General features: G+C 57.2%; 1 protein-coding gene across 4 annotated transcripts; it reads right to left on the reverse strand.

The window, feature by feature from the left end:
• Positions 1-4,266: 4,266 nt before the first annotated feature.
• On the reverse strand, positions 4,267-15,705 carry LOC138084348 (septin-4). Of its 4 annotated transcripts, none has more exons than XM_068978585.1 (12): positions 15,640-15,705; positions 10,533-10,826; positions 10,054-10,147; positions 9,312-9,398; positions 8,718-8,841; positions 5,942-6,076; positions 5,711-5,828; positions 5,519-5,620; positions 5,223-5,319; positions 4,967-5,129; positions 4,708-4,807; positions 4,267-4,442 (listed from the first exon to the last, which is right to left on the reverse strand). In XM_068978585.1, exons 1-12 carry the CDS (start codon positions 15,640-15,642, stop codon positions 4,383-4,385), a joined length of 1,377 nt encoding a protein of 458 aa, XP_068834686.1. In that variant the 5' UTR covers positions 15,643-15,705; the 3' UTR covers positions 4,267-4,382. The 4 variants fall into 4 exon arrangements, with proteins under 4 accessions (XP_068834686.1, XP_068834685.1, XP_068834688.1 ...); XM_068978584.1 differs by lacking the exon at positions 15,640-15,705 and adding an exon at positions 12,868-13,011; XM_068978587.1 differs by lacking the exon at positions 10,533-10,826 and having other exon boundaries at positions 15,640-15,704.
• Positions 15,706-16,215: the final 510 nt, after the last annotated feature.

A 16,215-nucleotide genomic window follows, 5' to 3' on the forward strand; every position in this document is an offset into this window, starting at 1 on the left:
AAAAGAGAGGAGCTGAAACTATGAACCACAGAAACTATGCAAACACAAAACTCAAAACCTAAGGGTGGGGGAATGGAGGGAGTTGCGTAGAGGGCCAGAGAATAAGGGCAGTGATAAGACGCTTGAAATGTCACCGAGAGTCACAGGAGGAACTGTTTGAAACCCTACACTCCCAGTGCCTGGTAGCTTTCAGAAACCAGGGCTTTTGTTTGGGTTTTAGTCTTGGGGGAAGGGAGAATAGGAGAAACCTGACACTTTATTAAGCATCTACTATGAGCCAGACATGTTTCAAACATTATCTGGCTAAAACCATTCAACTCTGAAAGAATTTCGTGAGATTTGAGCCTTATAGAGAAAGTCAGTTCACCTAAAGTATTTTAAGTGGTGGTGCTAGGATTCAAAATTAGATCAGGCTGACTCCTTTCATGGTATCACAGAGAAAAAAAGGACAAGGGCTATCGGTGGGGGCCAGGACCAGCAGGCTTTCTGAGAAGAGACCAGAACAATACTATACACACCACACACCCACATGTCTATGGAAGGAAAAGAGCAAGTCTTCTCATCACCTGAATGCTTTGACCTGTCCTTAAGCACTGGGGACACGTGAAAGAACTAAAGAGATACAGCCAGAATCAGGGCCTGGTCTGAACCCAGCCCTGCAGCTCTCCACTCCCTTCTCATCTCACTACTTCCTCCTCCTCCCAGCTCTCAGGAATTCAGGGGTTTCTTGTATCTGAGGTGAAAAAATGGCAGGTACTGTTAGTAGAAAATGTATGGGATCATTATAACACACACACAGCCCCCAGTGAAATTCTGGGTACCTTGAGGGTACTTCGGTCAGCTAGAGCAGCACTCTGGAGCTAGAGAAGCCCCACAGTTTTAGAGGGGTCACTCCTGATGTAGCACCCACAATACTTCAGGGACTCAGTAGGAACTACAAGGGTCTTGATATAAAGGAGGTCTAATTTTTCAGACCAAAGCAGAGTGCTTCACCCAAGGACCAGAAGGAGCAAGACAAGGGCCAATATGAAGAACTAAGGGAGACAGTGGTGGTGTGGGGAAAGCATGTCAGAGTACGTGCAGAAAAAGATTTCCAGAGGCCTCCACTCCCAGTGCTGTGTATCAGCTGATGTTTTGCAACCTAAGAAGCCCTAATTTATCTCCAGGGCAGATGAACCTGTTTAGTTGCTGAACAGAGTTGCCTGGAGCTCAAGGTCCAGGAGGGGCGGGCAGCTTCATGGAAAAAGACACCAGGATTACAGAAAACACCGCAGTGTGAGCAAAGAGTACTCACCATTCTATCGTGGTGAGGGTCCTGGCTGCCTGCTTCTCACTGTAAGGAGACAGAGAAACATATGAGTCAAGAGTACGGAGCATCACCACAGTATCAACAAATGCCACAGAACTACTCCCGAACTTCCCCACAACTCTTATCTGCCTCCCTCACAGAGAACCCAGCCTCTCCACAAGTCAGCATGCCAGACAGAGGCAATGGGAGCTACATGCGGAGAAAGCAACAAGTGACTCTGCAGGGCATGAAGGCAGCCACAAAGTCCTGCAGCAGGACTCAAGAGTCCTGATTCCCAATCCCAGAAAGAGAATTAGAATGCTCCGAACCCCGTTCTTTGTGGGAAAGCAAAAGATCCGCCAGCTCTGTAGAGATAGAGGATGCCCAACCAGGGCTCACTTCTGGTCCTGGTGGAAACATGAATCCACAAGAGCACTCTGCCAGCCTCTGAGTCTGGGAGCAGCACCCACCTGACCTGTTTACTGGGGGCAGAGTCCAGAGCAGAGGCCAAGAGGGAGGGGACCACAACCTGTGATCAGAAGGCAGCAGGGCTGGACGTGTCCCTCTGAGGGCACTTGACACCAAATGAGGAGCAGGTTAGTGGGAGGAGGCCACACAACAGGGACAGAATCAGGCAAGTGCAGGCCTCAGAGTCAGTACCTGTCAAGTGGGCCCAAGCAACAGGAATGTCAGGATGGGCCTCCTTGGCCCACCTAGGCAGCCACTGAGGTAACCAGGCCCAGGTTTCACTGACAGTTTTCTTCATGCCTGCTATGCGAGCTCAGGGGGCAGTCCAGCAGTACCCCGAAGAAGGCTGTGTGGATATGTCTCCATCCGTGGCCCTCCCCGCCTCCATGGTCACAGCCCACCCTTCCTCATGGAGGCGGCAAGTCCGGGGTTGCTGCCTCACCGCCCACTGGCAAGCAGCCTCAGAGAAAGCGAGGGAGAGCGAGAAAAGGACAGGCCTGGGGAGGCCCACGGTGTCCGGACCTCGGGAATCTGGTCACGGGGTGGGGGGGCGGGTCAGGCTGACAGGGGAGCCCAGGTGCCCAGGTTTTAGGGGCGGAGCCTAAAGATTTGGAGGCGGAGCCCCGAATGACAGAAGGCGGGGCTCACGAAAGCCGGTGGGGCCGGGGCGGGGCCGGGCAAGACGCGGTGGTTGCGGTTCGCAGACCGGGAGTGCACGGGGCACGGTGACTCACCCAGCCGGCGTCCACCCGACCCTCCGGAGGCCGCGCTCTCGCCACTTCCGTCTCCCGCAGCCGCGGAGGCCACGCAGCTCCGACCCACCGCGGCGCCCCTCGGCCCAACCAATCCTACCTTCGGCCCGTGCCCGCCCTGGCCAATAGCCACGCCGAGTCCCGCCCTGCCCCCACCACGCAGCCGCCGCCCTCTCTCTTCGCGCCGCTCGTTGGTCCAGTGGGGCAGACGCCCTCCCAGCTTTTAGCCTATCGGCTTCCGGGAAACGGGGCTGCGCCTGGAGGGAGGAGGTGCGGCGCCGGGGTAGAGACGCAACCAATGGGAAATCACAGCGCGTCCCTGCGGTAGCCAATGGGAGAGCAGAAAAGGGGGGCTGCAGGCGAAGGCTCCAGGGACCGGAAGTGGGGGCGGCCCGTGGCCTCCCGGTAGCGCAGTGGAGGGCGGAGCCTCGTAGGGGCCCGGGCTTTACAGCCACTTCCGGTAACCAGCCCGCCTTAGGGGTACTTCTCAGAGAAGTCCCGGGAGGCACCTAAGCCTTATCCAGTTCTCCGTTTGGTTTCTCTGCGGTCCGTGCGGCGCAAAGCCAGAAGGGAAAGAAAGATTCTGAATGCTGAGAGAGAAGGGGGACGATCTGGGCCTGAGGCTCCGTCTCGGTCTTCGACTGGTGGGGGTGAAGAGTCTCCTTTTCCGCACTCTGACGTCTTCCTCCAACCCTCCCTTTGCGTCGGTGAGCCCGCCCTGTTCGTGACCTGAATGAATGGTGCTTTCCGTTTTGAGAAGCTTTCTCACCTGAGAGATGGGGCTGAGACTGCCACGAGCTAGTTGCGACCCTCTGGTCTGTAAAGGGTGTGGGGAGTCGGACTCCCCTGACAATCCAGCTCTTGGCGCCTCCCTTCCTCTCTGCTCAGGGGAGCCAGAGCGGGCAGCAGGGCGGAGGATGGCCGCTGGAGGTCGCCCTGGCCCCGAGATACTACCAACCCGACAGAAATGGAGAACAGTTGGTTCAGATTCTCAACCGACAGCTTACGTTAGAGTGGACCTGAATGCTTTAATATCAGGTCCCGGGGCCAAAATGTCTTCACTTCTCTTTTGCAAAGGACATTGGAGCTTTTACTCCGTATTTAGTAAATCCCAGGAGAACTGGAACCTTACCTGTGTTCACTGTTAGCTCCCAAGGTTTAAAATAGAGTCTGCAACCTAGCAGATACTTAATAAATATTTGTTAAATGAATATTTAATTCTTACAGGACGACGATTGTACTTTTTCCATTCCCAGCACTTTCTATAGTGTTTGGTGATTACAGGGGTTTCAACTTGTGTTCAGTACTCTATCACAGGCTTCCTAGAGTGCAGAGTTTAATTCTGCATATCCCTTTCCCCAAAACAGAGGAAATATGAAGTTGGGAGGCTGCATGCAATTAATACCATGTTTTCTTGAGGGCAGATATCAATTCTAAAACGTCTATGGGAGTCTTAGTACTATATGTGGGAAAGATGATGGGCTCCAGATAACAGAGGCAGGACAGATACCGACAGGAAGACAGACTGCCCAGGCTGGATTCTGGGCAGGGACTGAACTCTTGTCATGGGAGGGGAAAGTTTCTCCCATTCTCCTGCCCCTACCAGAAGCCAGAAACCAGCATCTTCCTCCAGCAACCTTTCAAAACTGGGTCCTAGGGTCTTGGTTTCCATGAAATGGGAAAGATACAGACAGTGACACCGGAAGCCACCTACAGATTTGTTAAACTTTATTTCCTCTGAGTCTCTGGGGAGGCAGCAGGGATGTAAGGCGAAGTGGCAGTAGCTGCAGGGGCCTGAGCAGAGCTGGTGCTGGGAGGGGCCGACATAGGCAGGACGAAGAGGCGGCGTTTAAATATTCAGGGCTGAAAGTCAGCTAATGGGTCTCCTTCATCTGTCTCTGGATTTTGTGCAGCATCTCCTGCATCCGCCGCAGCTGGAACAGGCACACGCGTCAGAGTGGGGCCTCTCAAGAGTCCTACAGATTTAGGAAGTGCCCTCCCCAGTCCCTTCAGTCAGGCCCTTGGTAGCCCTGGGGTGTGATGGGGTCCCTGGGTAGAACCACTAATCCACCAATCCAGGGTCCAGATGTGTCCCAGGGCCAGGGATATTCCTATTCCCAAACCAAGAGAGACTGAGGTTTATGATTAAATAGGGGTCCTCTCAGGCTGGCAACCCCTACCACCCCATACTACCCTCACCTCCTCATCTTTCTCTCGGATCAGCCTCTCAGTTTCTGGATCTGTCCCTGGTGGGACGGCAGGAAGGGGGAAGTCGGTACCACTCTCTAGAGTCAGTTTGCTGTAGGGAAGGGGGAAAGGAGGTTGGTAAGGCTAGGGGAACCCCAGTACCTGCTTGGACTGAGCCCAGAGCCTGCAGAACAAAGGAACGGCTTGGTCTCAACCGCAGAGGCGCTTGGGACCCCACCCCTGCCAGCTCCGTCCTGGCCTTTGGCCATACTTGCGATTCCGTTCTTTCACCACCAGGCGGGTCATGCTCTGGATGCACTGTGCCCGGTAGTTCTCATAATGTGTCTCCCGCGTCACGTCTTTCAGGTCCTGCATGTGAGTACGCACCAGCATTGTCCTCAGCTTCACAAAGTCGCAGTGCCCTGGGTTTTCCACTGCACAGCAAGGCTAGGGGTCAGCCAGGGGCATGGGTAGAGGAGACCCATTGAGGGCAAGGAGATACCCTGGTCACAAGCTCAGAGCTTTACCTTCCACGATGCCCCAGGGGTAGAGCCGGCCCCGAACTCGACGCCCTCTGGCCTCTACCACAGTGTTGCTGCCAATGACAGCAAATGGGATGCTTTCCTGGAAGAAGTTAGGGGTGTCTCTCAACACCCCCATTCTCACCTGCTCCTTTGCGCCTGTATCTTCATCTTCCTCTGCTTCGTTCTAGGAAACCAGGGTCCTCTTCCACCCCAAGAGCCCCTCCCCGTTACATAGAATTCTATTCCCTCTTCCACCCAGAAGAAACAAGCTGGGAAAGGGATCCCTGGGGTGGCCCCACCTTTAGGGCCAGGTCCTGTGATTTGAAGTCCTCATCCTCATCAGAGTCACAGTCTGGGAACTGGTAGACCTTGATTCCAAAGTGCTCAATCTCCTCCCGGATCTGGCAAACACACGAGGGGCTCATGGTTCTGGGGGGACTCCAACTTTTCCAGAAGCCCACCTGCTCCCCTGCCCCACCAGCTCCCCTCACTTTGCGTTTCTTGCGCTCCACTTCAGGAGGTGTCAGTGTGTCCGCCTTGGCCAAGATAGGCACGATGTTGACCCGCTGATGCAGGGCCTTCATAAATTCAACATCCAATGGCCGGAGCCTGAGGAACGGGAACCTGTGACCACCTGCTAGTGGCAGCCCTGCCCCGGGTGCTCCTGGCCTGTCCCCTTGGCAGCACCTGGTGGGGCCAGGAGCCCCAGGCTCAGACCATACCCGTGGCCGAAGGGCGAGATGAAGTACAGGCAGCAGTGCACCCTGTTGTCTTGAATGTTCTTGCGGTTCAGGCCACTCTCGTCTCGGAAATACTGCTCAAACTGCTGGTCGATGTATTCGGCCACAGGCTTCCAGCTGGGGCAGGGAACACAAGCAGAGAAACTGTGAGAGTGAGGGCTGCCTAGGGAGCTCTGGGGCTACAAGGAGCCCACGCCCTGGGCAGTCTTTTCAAGACTTTGCTCTTCCCTGACTTGCTTTACCGCATCTTCAGGGAGGTACCTGGGTGGGTCACGGTACATCTCAAACATCCTAATAGAAAATCAGACTAGGCACATGGGCAGAGGTCATTAAACCCTTAGTGTGATGAGAGGAAGGGAGCCCAGGTGACCAAACAAAGCAGTAAGACTAGCAAGATGCGGTGAAAACCAACTGGAGGCCAGGGCAGCCCTAAGTCAGGTTCACAGTTCAGCCTCAGGGCCTTTATTCGGGTGGGTCCAGCCTCTCCTCCACCTCTCCAAGCCCACTCCGTCCTTCAAAGCCATGTCCAAGAACCATCTCTTCCACAAAGGTTCCTGTGACTACACCCAGGCACACTGCTTTCCCTTCCCTTCACCACACATGAAGGTCATATACATATATGGTATATATCATCCATACGTATATTCAGTATATATGTTCAAGAACCTCAGTTGTCAAGTCTCTTGCTCTGCTGTTACTGAGTTTTGTCCTGATAGATGCCCTGATAGGTAGACATTATATGTATCATTGTTCTCATCTTATACATGAAGAAGTTAAATCCAGAGCAGCTAAGAGAATGCAGATCATTTCAGCCAGCAAATTCTCTACCCATCCAAGTGCCTGGGCTCTGACTCCCAGTTCAATGTGTTTGCCACTACACTAACCCATTTACTAACCTGAGTTTTTGCCTGATTGACACACATGTCAGAGACCTGCCCCCTCTCCTCCCCCACTCCCACTGCCACTAGACTGTAAGCTTCCCAGTGACAAGGATTATTCATACTTGTTCTGTATCCCTTAAAATGTCCAGCATGGGCTGGACACCTAATCTGTGCTCAGTAAATTCCTGCTGGCTGACTAAATGGGCACATGTGCAGGTACACCGTAAACTGGGAGGTGCCAGACGAGGGGAATTATTACTGCAGTATGGAATGTCAGAGGAAGTAAGTAGACTGATTGAAGGAGGAAGCGATACTTGCTAAAGCAGGAAACAGGCGTTGGTTGGGGCTAGAATTTCAAGGCAAGCCCAGTTGGCTGAGACATAGTCCTAGATTAGGAAGGGTGATGACATGGAGGCCACCTTAGTCCAGCAGGAGTATGTACGGAGACCATGCACTACGTACTAGCCCAGCACTATGGCAAGAACGTACGAAGTGGCCCTCCCCTCACGAAGCTGAAGATGAACCAGCGTGCTGAGCCAAGGTCTCATGTTGTAATTATAAAGCATGTAAGGCGGGATCAGAGCACAGAAGGATCTGTAAGATCCTGATCAGTCTGGGAGGCAACCATCCAGGGTCAGCTTCCTGGGCGTGTGACCTGTGCAGTCACAAGCGGGCTCTGCGCCCAGAGGGCCCATACCTGGTTTACTCTCTGCTGTAGCCATCTTGAAATTCTTTATCATTTTGAACAAGGGACCCCACACTTTTTTTTTGCACTGATCCTGCAATTATCGTCTTTAAATTCATGAGTGTAGTATACACAGCCCTTTACAGTTTTTAATGCACATTTACATGCATCTTTCTGGGATGATTTGTAGATCAACTGGTAAAGCCAGCATTTTTCAGCTGAAGAAATGGGAATGCAGTTATTTGCTCAAGATTACGCAGTTACTAAATGCCAAATCAGGATCTGAATTCTCAGTTCAGAAGTCTCAACGCCACCCTACCTAATGTTCTTAACAAAGGCACCACCACCTTTTCCCCTGTTTCTATCCCCGTTCTCCTCTCATCTACTCCCTTAGGTCTGACCACTATCTAAGCATCTTTCTAGTTCATGAAAAAAAAAAAAATGTCAGGGATGACTGGGGAGGTGGGGAGGTGTTGTTTAGTCACTAAGTCGTGTCCAACTGTTTTGAGAACCCATAGACTTAGCCCGCCAGGCTCCTCTGTCCATGGGATTTCCCAGGCAAGAATACTGGAGTGGGTTGCCATCCCTACCCAGGGATCGAACCCGCATCTCCTGAACTGGCAGGTAGATTCTTTACCACTGAGACACACCAGGGAAGCTTGATGGAGGGGTGGGGAGTGGCGAGTAGCCACTTTTCTTTTGGCAGGTAGCCCAGAGGGTGCTTGGAGTTTACCCGCAGTTCCACCCACACTTTCCCTTTGCCTCTTCTTTCTCACCTTCCCCCACCCCTCCAGGCACTCCCACCCCTTTAATAACTTGCTTGTAGCACCTAAAACGTTGCTGGTGAAAGGAGTAGATGGAGGGAGGGGGGCCGTTATTGAGCACCTGCTCTATGTCAGGTCCTTTGCTACATGTTTTCACATGTTTGCTTCTTGAGGCTCCTCCCTCAAAAGAGGGGGTGCCCTCACCCCTATTCTAGAACTGTAGGTCAGAGTCAAAGGAACACTAGAAGTCATCTATACCAAGGCTGTCCCTCTCACTTGACAGAGGAGACAGCTGTCCAGTAAGGGGCAGGGGCATGCTCAAGGGCACACAGCCCTGCGTCCTGACATCGGGGGTGTGTCTGCACCTCTGTGTGCGTGCGTAGGGAATGGGCGGGCTGGGCGCAGGGTCTGTGCTTGGTCAGACCTACCACTCTGTGTTGTTGACGGCGTCCCCAAAACCTGGTGTGTCCACAATGGTGAGCCGCAGCTTCACGCCCTTCTCTTCTATGTCCACAGCGTGCTTAGTGATCTCCACCGTCTGCATGATACGCTCTGGAGAAGGGGGAAACTGAGGCCAGGGCCAGGGCAAGGACCTGCCCACTGGGAGGACATGGCCCATCCCAACCAGCCCTGCTGCCCAGGCTGCCTCACCCTCCCTGCCCCCTCCCCGCCCCCTGGGGCTGCCGGGGGCCTGTCTGTTCTCTGGGAACCAGCGAAGAGCACATTTCCCAACACAGGAAATGCCGGTGGCTGTTGGCTCCGGCCCCAGCCTCTTCTCTGCTCCGGCCTCTTTTCTCAGATTCCTGGAATCCTCTGGGGGGTCAGAGAGGATTCTGGCCCCTGCCCTGCTTCAGCACCCAAGTCTTTAGGGAGCTGGCTGGTAGGCTGCCAGCCTGGACAGCCCTCCGGAGAGACGTGGCAGGCTCTCTAGGAAGCCACAGCTTCCTGCATCCCCCAGACCCCGAGTGAGCTCCATTTCTCAGGTCAGCTCTGCCTGCTTGTCCTTACGCTCCTCCCCTCACCTTCTGCGCTGAGGAGCTTCCGGTCCTGGTACAGATCCGTGAGGAAGAGGCTGTTGACCAGCGTGGACTTCCCCAGGCCCGACTCTCCTGACGGGGGAGATAGGACAGAGGCACCAAGTCACAGCGGTCACCAAGAGGCCACCCCACTGGGCAGAGTGTGTGGGGGACCTTCTTGCTTATCTCATTGGGAAGAGACTAACCCAAACACAGCACAACTGGAAGCAAGCAGAGATGAGAGCTCATCTAGCCAGTGAGGCCCAGAGAGGATAAGAGATTCCTCAGGGTCACACAGCAAAAAGCAAATGTTAGGAACCTGAGGGTTAAGGGTTCTCTGGACCTTGTCACTGACCCCTCCCCCACAACACATAGGATAAGGACTTTGGATAGGATACAGATTTGGGGCCACCTACAGCTTCTGGCTCTTCTACAAAAAGGCGCAGCCACTTGCTGCTTTCTCCTGCCCTGGCCATCCCCCAGTGGCTCAGACAGTAAAAAGCCACCTGCAATGCAGGAGACCTAGGTTCCATCCCTGGGTCAGGAAGATCCCCTGGAGAAGGAAATGGCAACCCATTCCAATGTTCTTGCCCAGAGAATCCCACGGACAGAGAAGCCTAGCGAGTTACAGTCCATTGGGTCACAAAGAGTCAGACACGACTGAGCAACTAACACCCATACCCCCCAACACACAGACCATCCCCACCTGAAACGCCCCTTGCCCAGCTCTGCCCGGCCCCTGCTCTACCTGCCACCATGAGGGTAAAGTCAAAGCCTTTCTTCACAGACTTCCGGTGGACTTGATTGGGGAGGGTCGCAAAGCCCACGTACTCCTTGTCATCCTAGAGAATGATGAGAAAGCAGAGTGCATTACGGCAGAGGCAGAAGGACCCCAGGACCCAGCGCCAGCCTTCTCCCCGCCTCTTGGGTCTTTGCCCAGCCTTCCAGGATCACTGCCACACTCCTCTGAGGCCCCAGGTGGGGCCACCAGCTGGGCTCCTGTCCCTGCTGACACTGTCGGGTTCCAATGCATGGGGGGTGCGGGGGTGACCCCACAGAGCTGGGGCCAACACAGGACAGAGCACGTCTCCAGCCACGTGTGGATGCACGCACGCGCGCACACACACACACACACACACACACACACACACACACACACTTCTGGGGCTCCCTCAGCTCCCTCCCCAGGTCCTCCTGCATCAGCACAGACGGGGCTGGAGGCTCTACCTCGGAGGAGTCATAGGGATCGAGCTTGCCCCACGGGCTGCGGGGCCGGGCTGAGGGGCTGAGGGGGGCTGAGGCAGAGAAGTACTGCTGGCTGTCAGAGGGCTGGGGCCACGAGGGGGATTTGAACTCCAGGTCATCCTGGCAGAGGTCTGAAGCCTGGGGCCTCGGCTCCCGGATTTGGGGCCTGGGCACCAAGGTCTTGGCCTCTGGTGGGTGGTAGGTCTCGCTTCCTGGGAAATCCGTCACGAACTTGTTCAGTTCTGCGTCATCCGCGTCCTCCAGAAAGCGCTTGATCTGAGGGGCAGGGGCGGGGTGGGGTAGGCGGGTCGGTGGCAGGAAGGGAAGAAGGAAGGAGCAAGACAGGAGAAGGCGAGAGGGAGAGAGGAAAGCACGTGTGGTTAGAAGGGAAAGGAGCTGCACAGGCGGCCAAGCCAGAGGAAGCGCTCGCCACCCTCCCCTGCTCACAGGCCTCCCGGCCCAAGGGTCCGCGACAGCAGGAGAGACCCCAGGGAGGCAGCGGCAGCCCCCGGCGCCCCAGCAGCCGCTCTGGGGACCCAGCAGCTCCAGTCTCCTTGCTTCCTCGCTACAGGGTGCTGGTCGAGGCTGCCCCTCCACGCCAGGGCCAGGGACTGCCCTAGAGGCCAGGAAGCCAGGCCGAATGAGCGGAGCAGACAGAGGCATTAGAGCGGAGAGGAGAACGTGGCTCAGGACGGAAGGAGAGGGCAGACCGTCAGGACGGGTAGGGGCGGGAGGCGGGAGGGAGCCAGGGCGGGGAGAAAGGAGCCTCCAGCCCCGGGCGACTCAGGAGCCAGCAGGGGGCTCCTCACCTCCGGCCGCTGCAGCTCTGAGCTCCGGGACCGGGAGCCGACTCTCCCGGAGGTGTTCACTCCGGGAGCGCAGAGCAGCTGACCTGAGCCCCCTGATTCCACACCCTGAGCCTGGGTTCCAGGGGCGAAGGGGAAACGTGCCAGGGATGCTCGCGAGGGACCGAGTGAGGGAGGGTGGGAGGACACTGCAGAAAGCCCCCAGCTGTGAGGGTTGTAGAGGCGGAGGCACCCCGGCTGCCCCCTGCCCCGAGCTAGGCTTCAGCTGGCAGTACCGGAAGGGGTCTGGCTTCAACAGTGAAGCACACGGAGGGTGGGCAGACGGTGGCTGGCTCCTCTGCGGAGACCTGTTCCCCCACCATCTCCAGCTGGGAAGACAGGCCACGTCCCCCTTACTCTGACCCTCAGTTCTAGACCCTGAAGCTTCCTCTCTCCTTTGGGGGCCGGCCCCCTTCGTGGAGTGCCTGGCGGTGCTGGGCTCAGCTCTGCCTTACAATACCCACGTGCCACCCCCAGACAATGGACAAGGGCTGGCTTCACAGGCTGACTCACCCCCTGGGAATCGGCCAAGCTAGTGGGGGCTACCCCAGACCACTGTGGAGTCCCAGACAGGGAAGATAAGACAGCCACCGTCTTCAGCAGGTTCCCGGCTACAGCGGGAAGAACGGAGGAATGCAGTCCTATGCATTGCCAGCTTTCTGCAGAGGGAAGGGACTAGAAGGGGGCTAGAGGGGAAAGCCGCCTAAGAGCTACTTCTGGGCTATAGCCTCTCAAGTGCCCCTGCCAGCTTAGAGCCACAGTCTCCAGGGCTTGCCTGGACAGGAAACGGGGTGCTTAGCCTGAAACTGGAACCAGTGTGTGGGGGCCAAGTGGACAGAAGAGGCTGTCCTGAGGCAGGCCTGACCCAGCTGGCCTTTTCTCACCCACAGTATCTTTGGGGGCCAGTGGGGTGACCATTCATTCCGATTTATGTTTGCTGTTCTAGCAGAATTGCCCCTTTCTACTCTTAAAAGTGTCCCAGCTCAGACGATTAATTATACAGCAATGGGGAAGGGATGGGGGTGGGAGGTGGGTGGAGTGTGTGTGACAGGTCTTGTTTTCTGGCAGCCCAGGAGTCTGGGGAATTTGGGGAAATCCTGTCCCTCTGCACAACCCCACAAGAACCCAGAAGTCCGTCTGGGGGGCAGACTGAGGGTGGGAGAGAGGGGACATTCTCCGCCTGGTTTCACCAGGAGCACTGAGCCAGAGGGGCAGCAGCGAAGGGAGGAGGGAAGGCCCTGATGGAGACCCCCAGCCTCCTGCAAACCTTCCAGGAGAGCCGCCAGCACCACTCTTCCTCCAGCGGGCACGGGAGGGACCCACAGGAGCTCCAACCAAGGGGTCAGGACCCCAGGGACCTCATCGGCCCCCAGCTCTGCCACGGAGCCAATCCTTCTCTGCCTTTGAGCCCCGATCCAGCCAACAGAAGGGAGAAGACAAGGCAGGTCCACCCTTTCCCAGAGCAGCCTTACCCCAGCTTCAGCCCTCTCCTCGGGGACAGAACTGCCTTGCCATCCCAGGACACGGTCCATGTCCCACGCTTCAGACTCCCTGTCAGCAAGCTCTAGGTCTAATTTTATCTGCCAGGCAAAGTTCCTCACGCACAGAAACAGCCTGGTCTTGATGCTCTTGTAACCCGGCGTCCTGACTTGCTCCTCTCCCTTTCTCTCTGACCCCCCTGTCTCTGTCAGGGGCCAAAAAAGCCTGTGGAATGTGCTTCCCCACCCCCTCCCCCCTCCCTTCCCTTGGCTCCCACCCTCCAAGGACAGCTCAGCTGCAGCGGGACCGCTGCTTTCCTCTGCAGTCCCATCCTCCTCTGATTGGCTCCCCGGTGATGCCTGCCCACTGCCTGCCCTGGTGGGCACAGCACCAGCTTCCCAAGTCCATCTGCAGGCTCCTGATCCACTTGCCTTCTCTTGTTAACCCCCAAGGATGCCGAGGCCTGTCGGGGGGTTGAGCCCTGTCCCCAAGGTGACCTGGTCCAGGAGACTTCATCCCCAAAGGATTCTGACCTCTCTCTTTCATCTTAACTTCAAGCAGTACTGAAGTAGGGTGGGGTGTCCTACAGCCCCCTGTGTGTAGGTTCTTATGGGAATGGACCCACTTTTCTTCCCAGTGTCGCTGTGCGTTCCTCCCAGCAGAGAACTGCACTACCTTCAGAGATTTCCCTGTGGAGGGCCCCAGGTGCAGCGGGGCCTTTGCCACACAGACGCCTTCCATCCTGGGATACCTGCCCTCTCAACTCAGCCAAATCCCTTCCATCCCCCCATCAGTCTCAGGGAGTCAGCTGCTAACACTTGGTCTCTGTGGGGCATGACCTCGGGTGAAGGAGAGGCTGGCATCCCAGAGGCTTCCAAGTTACCGATCAGGCGAGAGACGTGTAGAGAGGGACCTGGCTGGGAGTGAGCACATGGAGCACCTGACTGGCATACAGCAGGCCAGTGTTTCTGGTTTGGCTAGAACCACCCTTTGTGATTCTGAACAGTGTCTTAATTTCAGGGCCTTAATGTCCAAATGTGAGTGGCCCTTCCCTGTCCCAGGAAGGCTGAGGAAAGCAAGCACTCCCAGAGGACAGGTACACCTCAAGCTGCTTTGAACCTGGAGAGAGGAGGGACAGCTCAGGTCACAGGATGATTATTAACATGAGCCGGTCATTCTTTCTGTATGCCAATTAAGCCCTGCTGGGGGGCTCCCCACTGATCTCCCAAGCACCTGGGTCCCTCATCTCCTTTCACAAAGAGACCCTCACAGACAAGTTTGGCTTGTCACGAACCTGTCAGCCTAAGGACCGGGCTGGCTTGAGGCCAGGGGCCTGAGGCCAAGGACTCTGGTCGTGACACGGTGTCTTTAATTACAGAGGAACAGGCCAATTACAACTCGGCCAAGTTGAAGCCCCAAGACCTCAGTTGAACTGAACTTAATGTGTGGCAGAAAAAGCCTTCCTCAGCCCCTGCCCTAGGGACACTTGGCACTACAAACAATCAGAGCTCCCCTCGGCTCCCATCCCGGTACCATCAGTTGTCTGTCCCCACGTGGGGAGAAGGATGCGGGCAGAGATAAAGGCAGGCACCACTTGGTCTCTCCCAGGAACCCCCCGTGGGGAAGGTCACAGTGTCACCCAGACTTCCTGGCCAAGACTTGGGCCTCAGCCTGGACACAGCTTGACAGAGGAGAGACCAAAAGGTTGGCCTGTCTAGACCTGGAAGCTCCTGATTCCACAGGGCCCGAGGAGCTCCTTTCTGGAGGCTGCCCACAGCCAACATCCTGCCCCACAGGCTGGCAACAGATCCCCTGCTCCTGTAAACAGCCTGTGCCTCCCACGCAGAGGCCAAAGGCGAGGGGGCTTCCAGACCAGGAGCAGAAGCTGGCACAAGGCCCGAAGGCCCTGACACCCAGCACAGCGTGTTTGTGGCAGGCTCTGGCCTTGAGGGCAGGACAAGAGCTGGCACCCTCACAGTCAAACTTCAACACTTCCTACCTGGGGGGTCTCCGGAGAGGTGGGCTGCTTCTCCACCCATGGCAGGCAGGTGGCAGGAATGAGTTCCCTCCACCCCTCATCACTGCAGAGGGACCTGGTTTGGGGAGGGGGGTGGGGGGGACAGGTAGGATGCTGCAAGAGGAAGATTCCCTAGGGTCCCTGTCTCAGGAGCAGAGGGATGTGGGGTGCTGGGTGGCCGCTCTCTCTCAGAGGTCCCTGGGCAGAGGGTGCTGTTTGAAGGGCCTAGGAGCAGCCCCTTGCCAGGCGGTGGGGAGGAGGGCCCAAGCGTCTCACCAGCCCTCTCGGGGAGACAGGCAGTGTTTGTGAGCCTCCTGTGTATTTTCCAAAGGAAGTTGCTGCTGGTTCCTGAGCCCTGGCTAGGTGGGGGTGAGGAAGGGTCACCCAGGTAACAGCTGACCCAGGCAAGGGCGGGGACCCTCAACTCCGCCCCTGCCGGACTCGCTCGCCCCAGCCCACCTGCGCGTCTCGACCGGCGCCTTCTCCCCACCCTGCACGAACCCATCCCTTCGTCCAAGAACCGGGCAGCACCCCAGGGCCGGGGCCCACTCCGTGTCTGCTCGGATCAGGAGAAACTTGGGAGCAGCGACGCAGTGTCGTCCGCCACCCGCGCCTGCCCGTGCCCGCCGCGGGCGACAGCGCCTCCAGCCCCGCGCAGCCGGGGCTGCAGCGCCGCGGGTCTCGGCAAAGCCGCCCGGGAGCGGCGGGCCCTGCGCGCCCGGCCCTGCCCCGCACCCGCCAGCCTTACCATGGCTGCAGCCCGGGCCGGGCCGGCTCCGCCTGGACAGCGCCCGAGCGACCCGCGGCCGGAGCTGCGCGCCGACCTCGCCGCACCGCCAGCCCCCTCCCGCCACCCCGAGAGCGGACAGTCTGGGGGCGGGGCCCGCGGCGGGGGCGGGGCGGGGCGGCCCCGGGGCGGGGCCTGCACCTTCGCGGCGCGCGGGCCGGCGCGGGCTGAGCCGGGGGCCGCCGGCCTGAGTGTGGGCCTTGCAGCTCGCGACCCCCGGAGGCAGGGTATGGAGAGGCGATCAGGCAGGGCTTCGCTGGTCATCTGGCTCTCCCTGAGCCCCTCAAGAGTGGCCTGCCCAGGCGGCGCGGCACTGCGGGGGCTTGAGCCGGTCCCCAAAGAAAAAGGAAGAGCCCACCTGGCACCGCCTAGAGAAGCCTTTGGAAGGAGAGGGGAATTTGCCCCATGGGTTGGAGAGAAACAGTTACCCCGGAGAGTCCACAAGGTTTGTGGGAATTGTACAGATCGTCCATACCCTTTGTATACCTCCTAAAGTGGACGTCAGAGACTCCCCACCTCCAGCCAAGCTGTGAAGGA

This window comes from Capricornis sumatraensis, chromosome 8, assembly GCF_032405125.1.
Source record: "Capricornis sumatraensis isolate serow.1 chromosome 8, serow.2, whole genome shotgun sequence".
NCBI lineage: Eukaryota > Metazoa > Chordata > Mammalia > Artiodactyla > Bovidae > Capricornis > Capricornis sumatraensis.

Coding starts and splice junctions, on each gene's coding strand:
- LOC138084348 (XM_068978584.1), bottom strand. CDS start 12,927: ATGGACCGTGTCCTGGGATGGCAAGGCAGTTCTGTCCCCGAGGAGAGG. Junction 5,320..5,518: donor CACAGGACCTGGCCCTAAAG/GTGGGGCCACCC, acceptor AACTTCTTCCAG/GAAAGCATCCCATTTGCTGT. Junction 5,130..5,222: donor CCCCTGGGGCATCGTGGAAG/GTAAAGCTCTGA, acceptor CTTGCTGTGCAG/TGGAAAACCCAGGGCACTGC.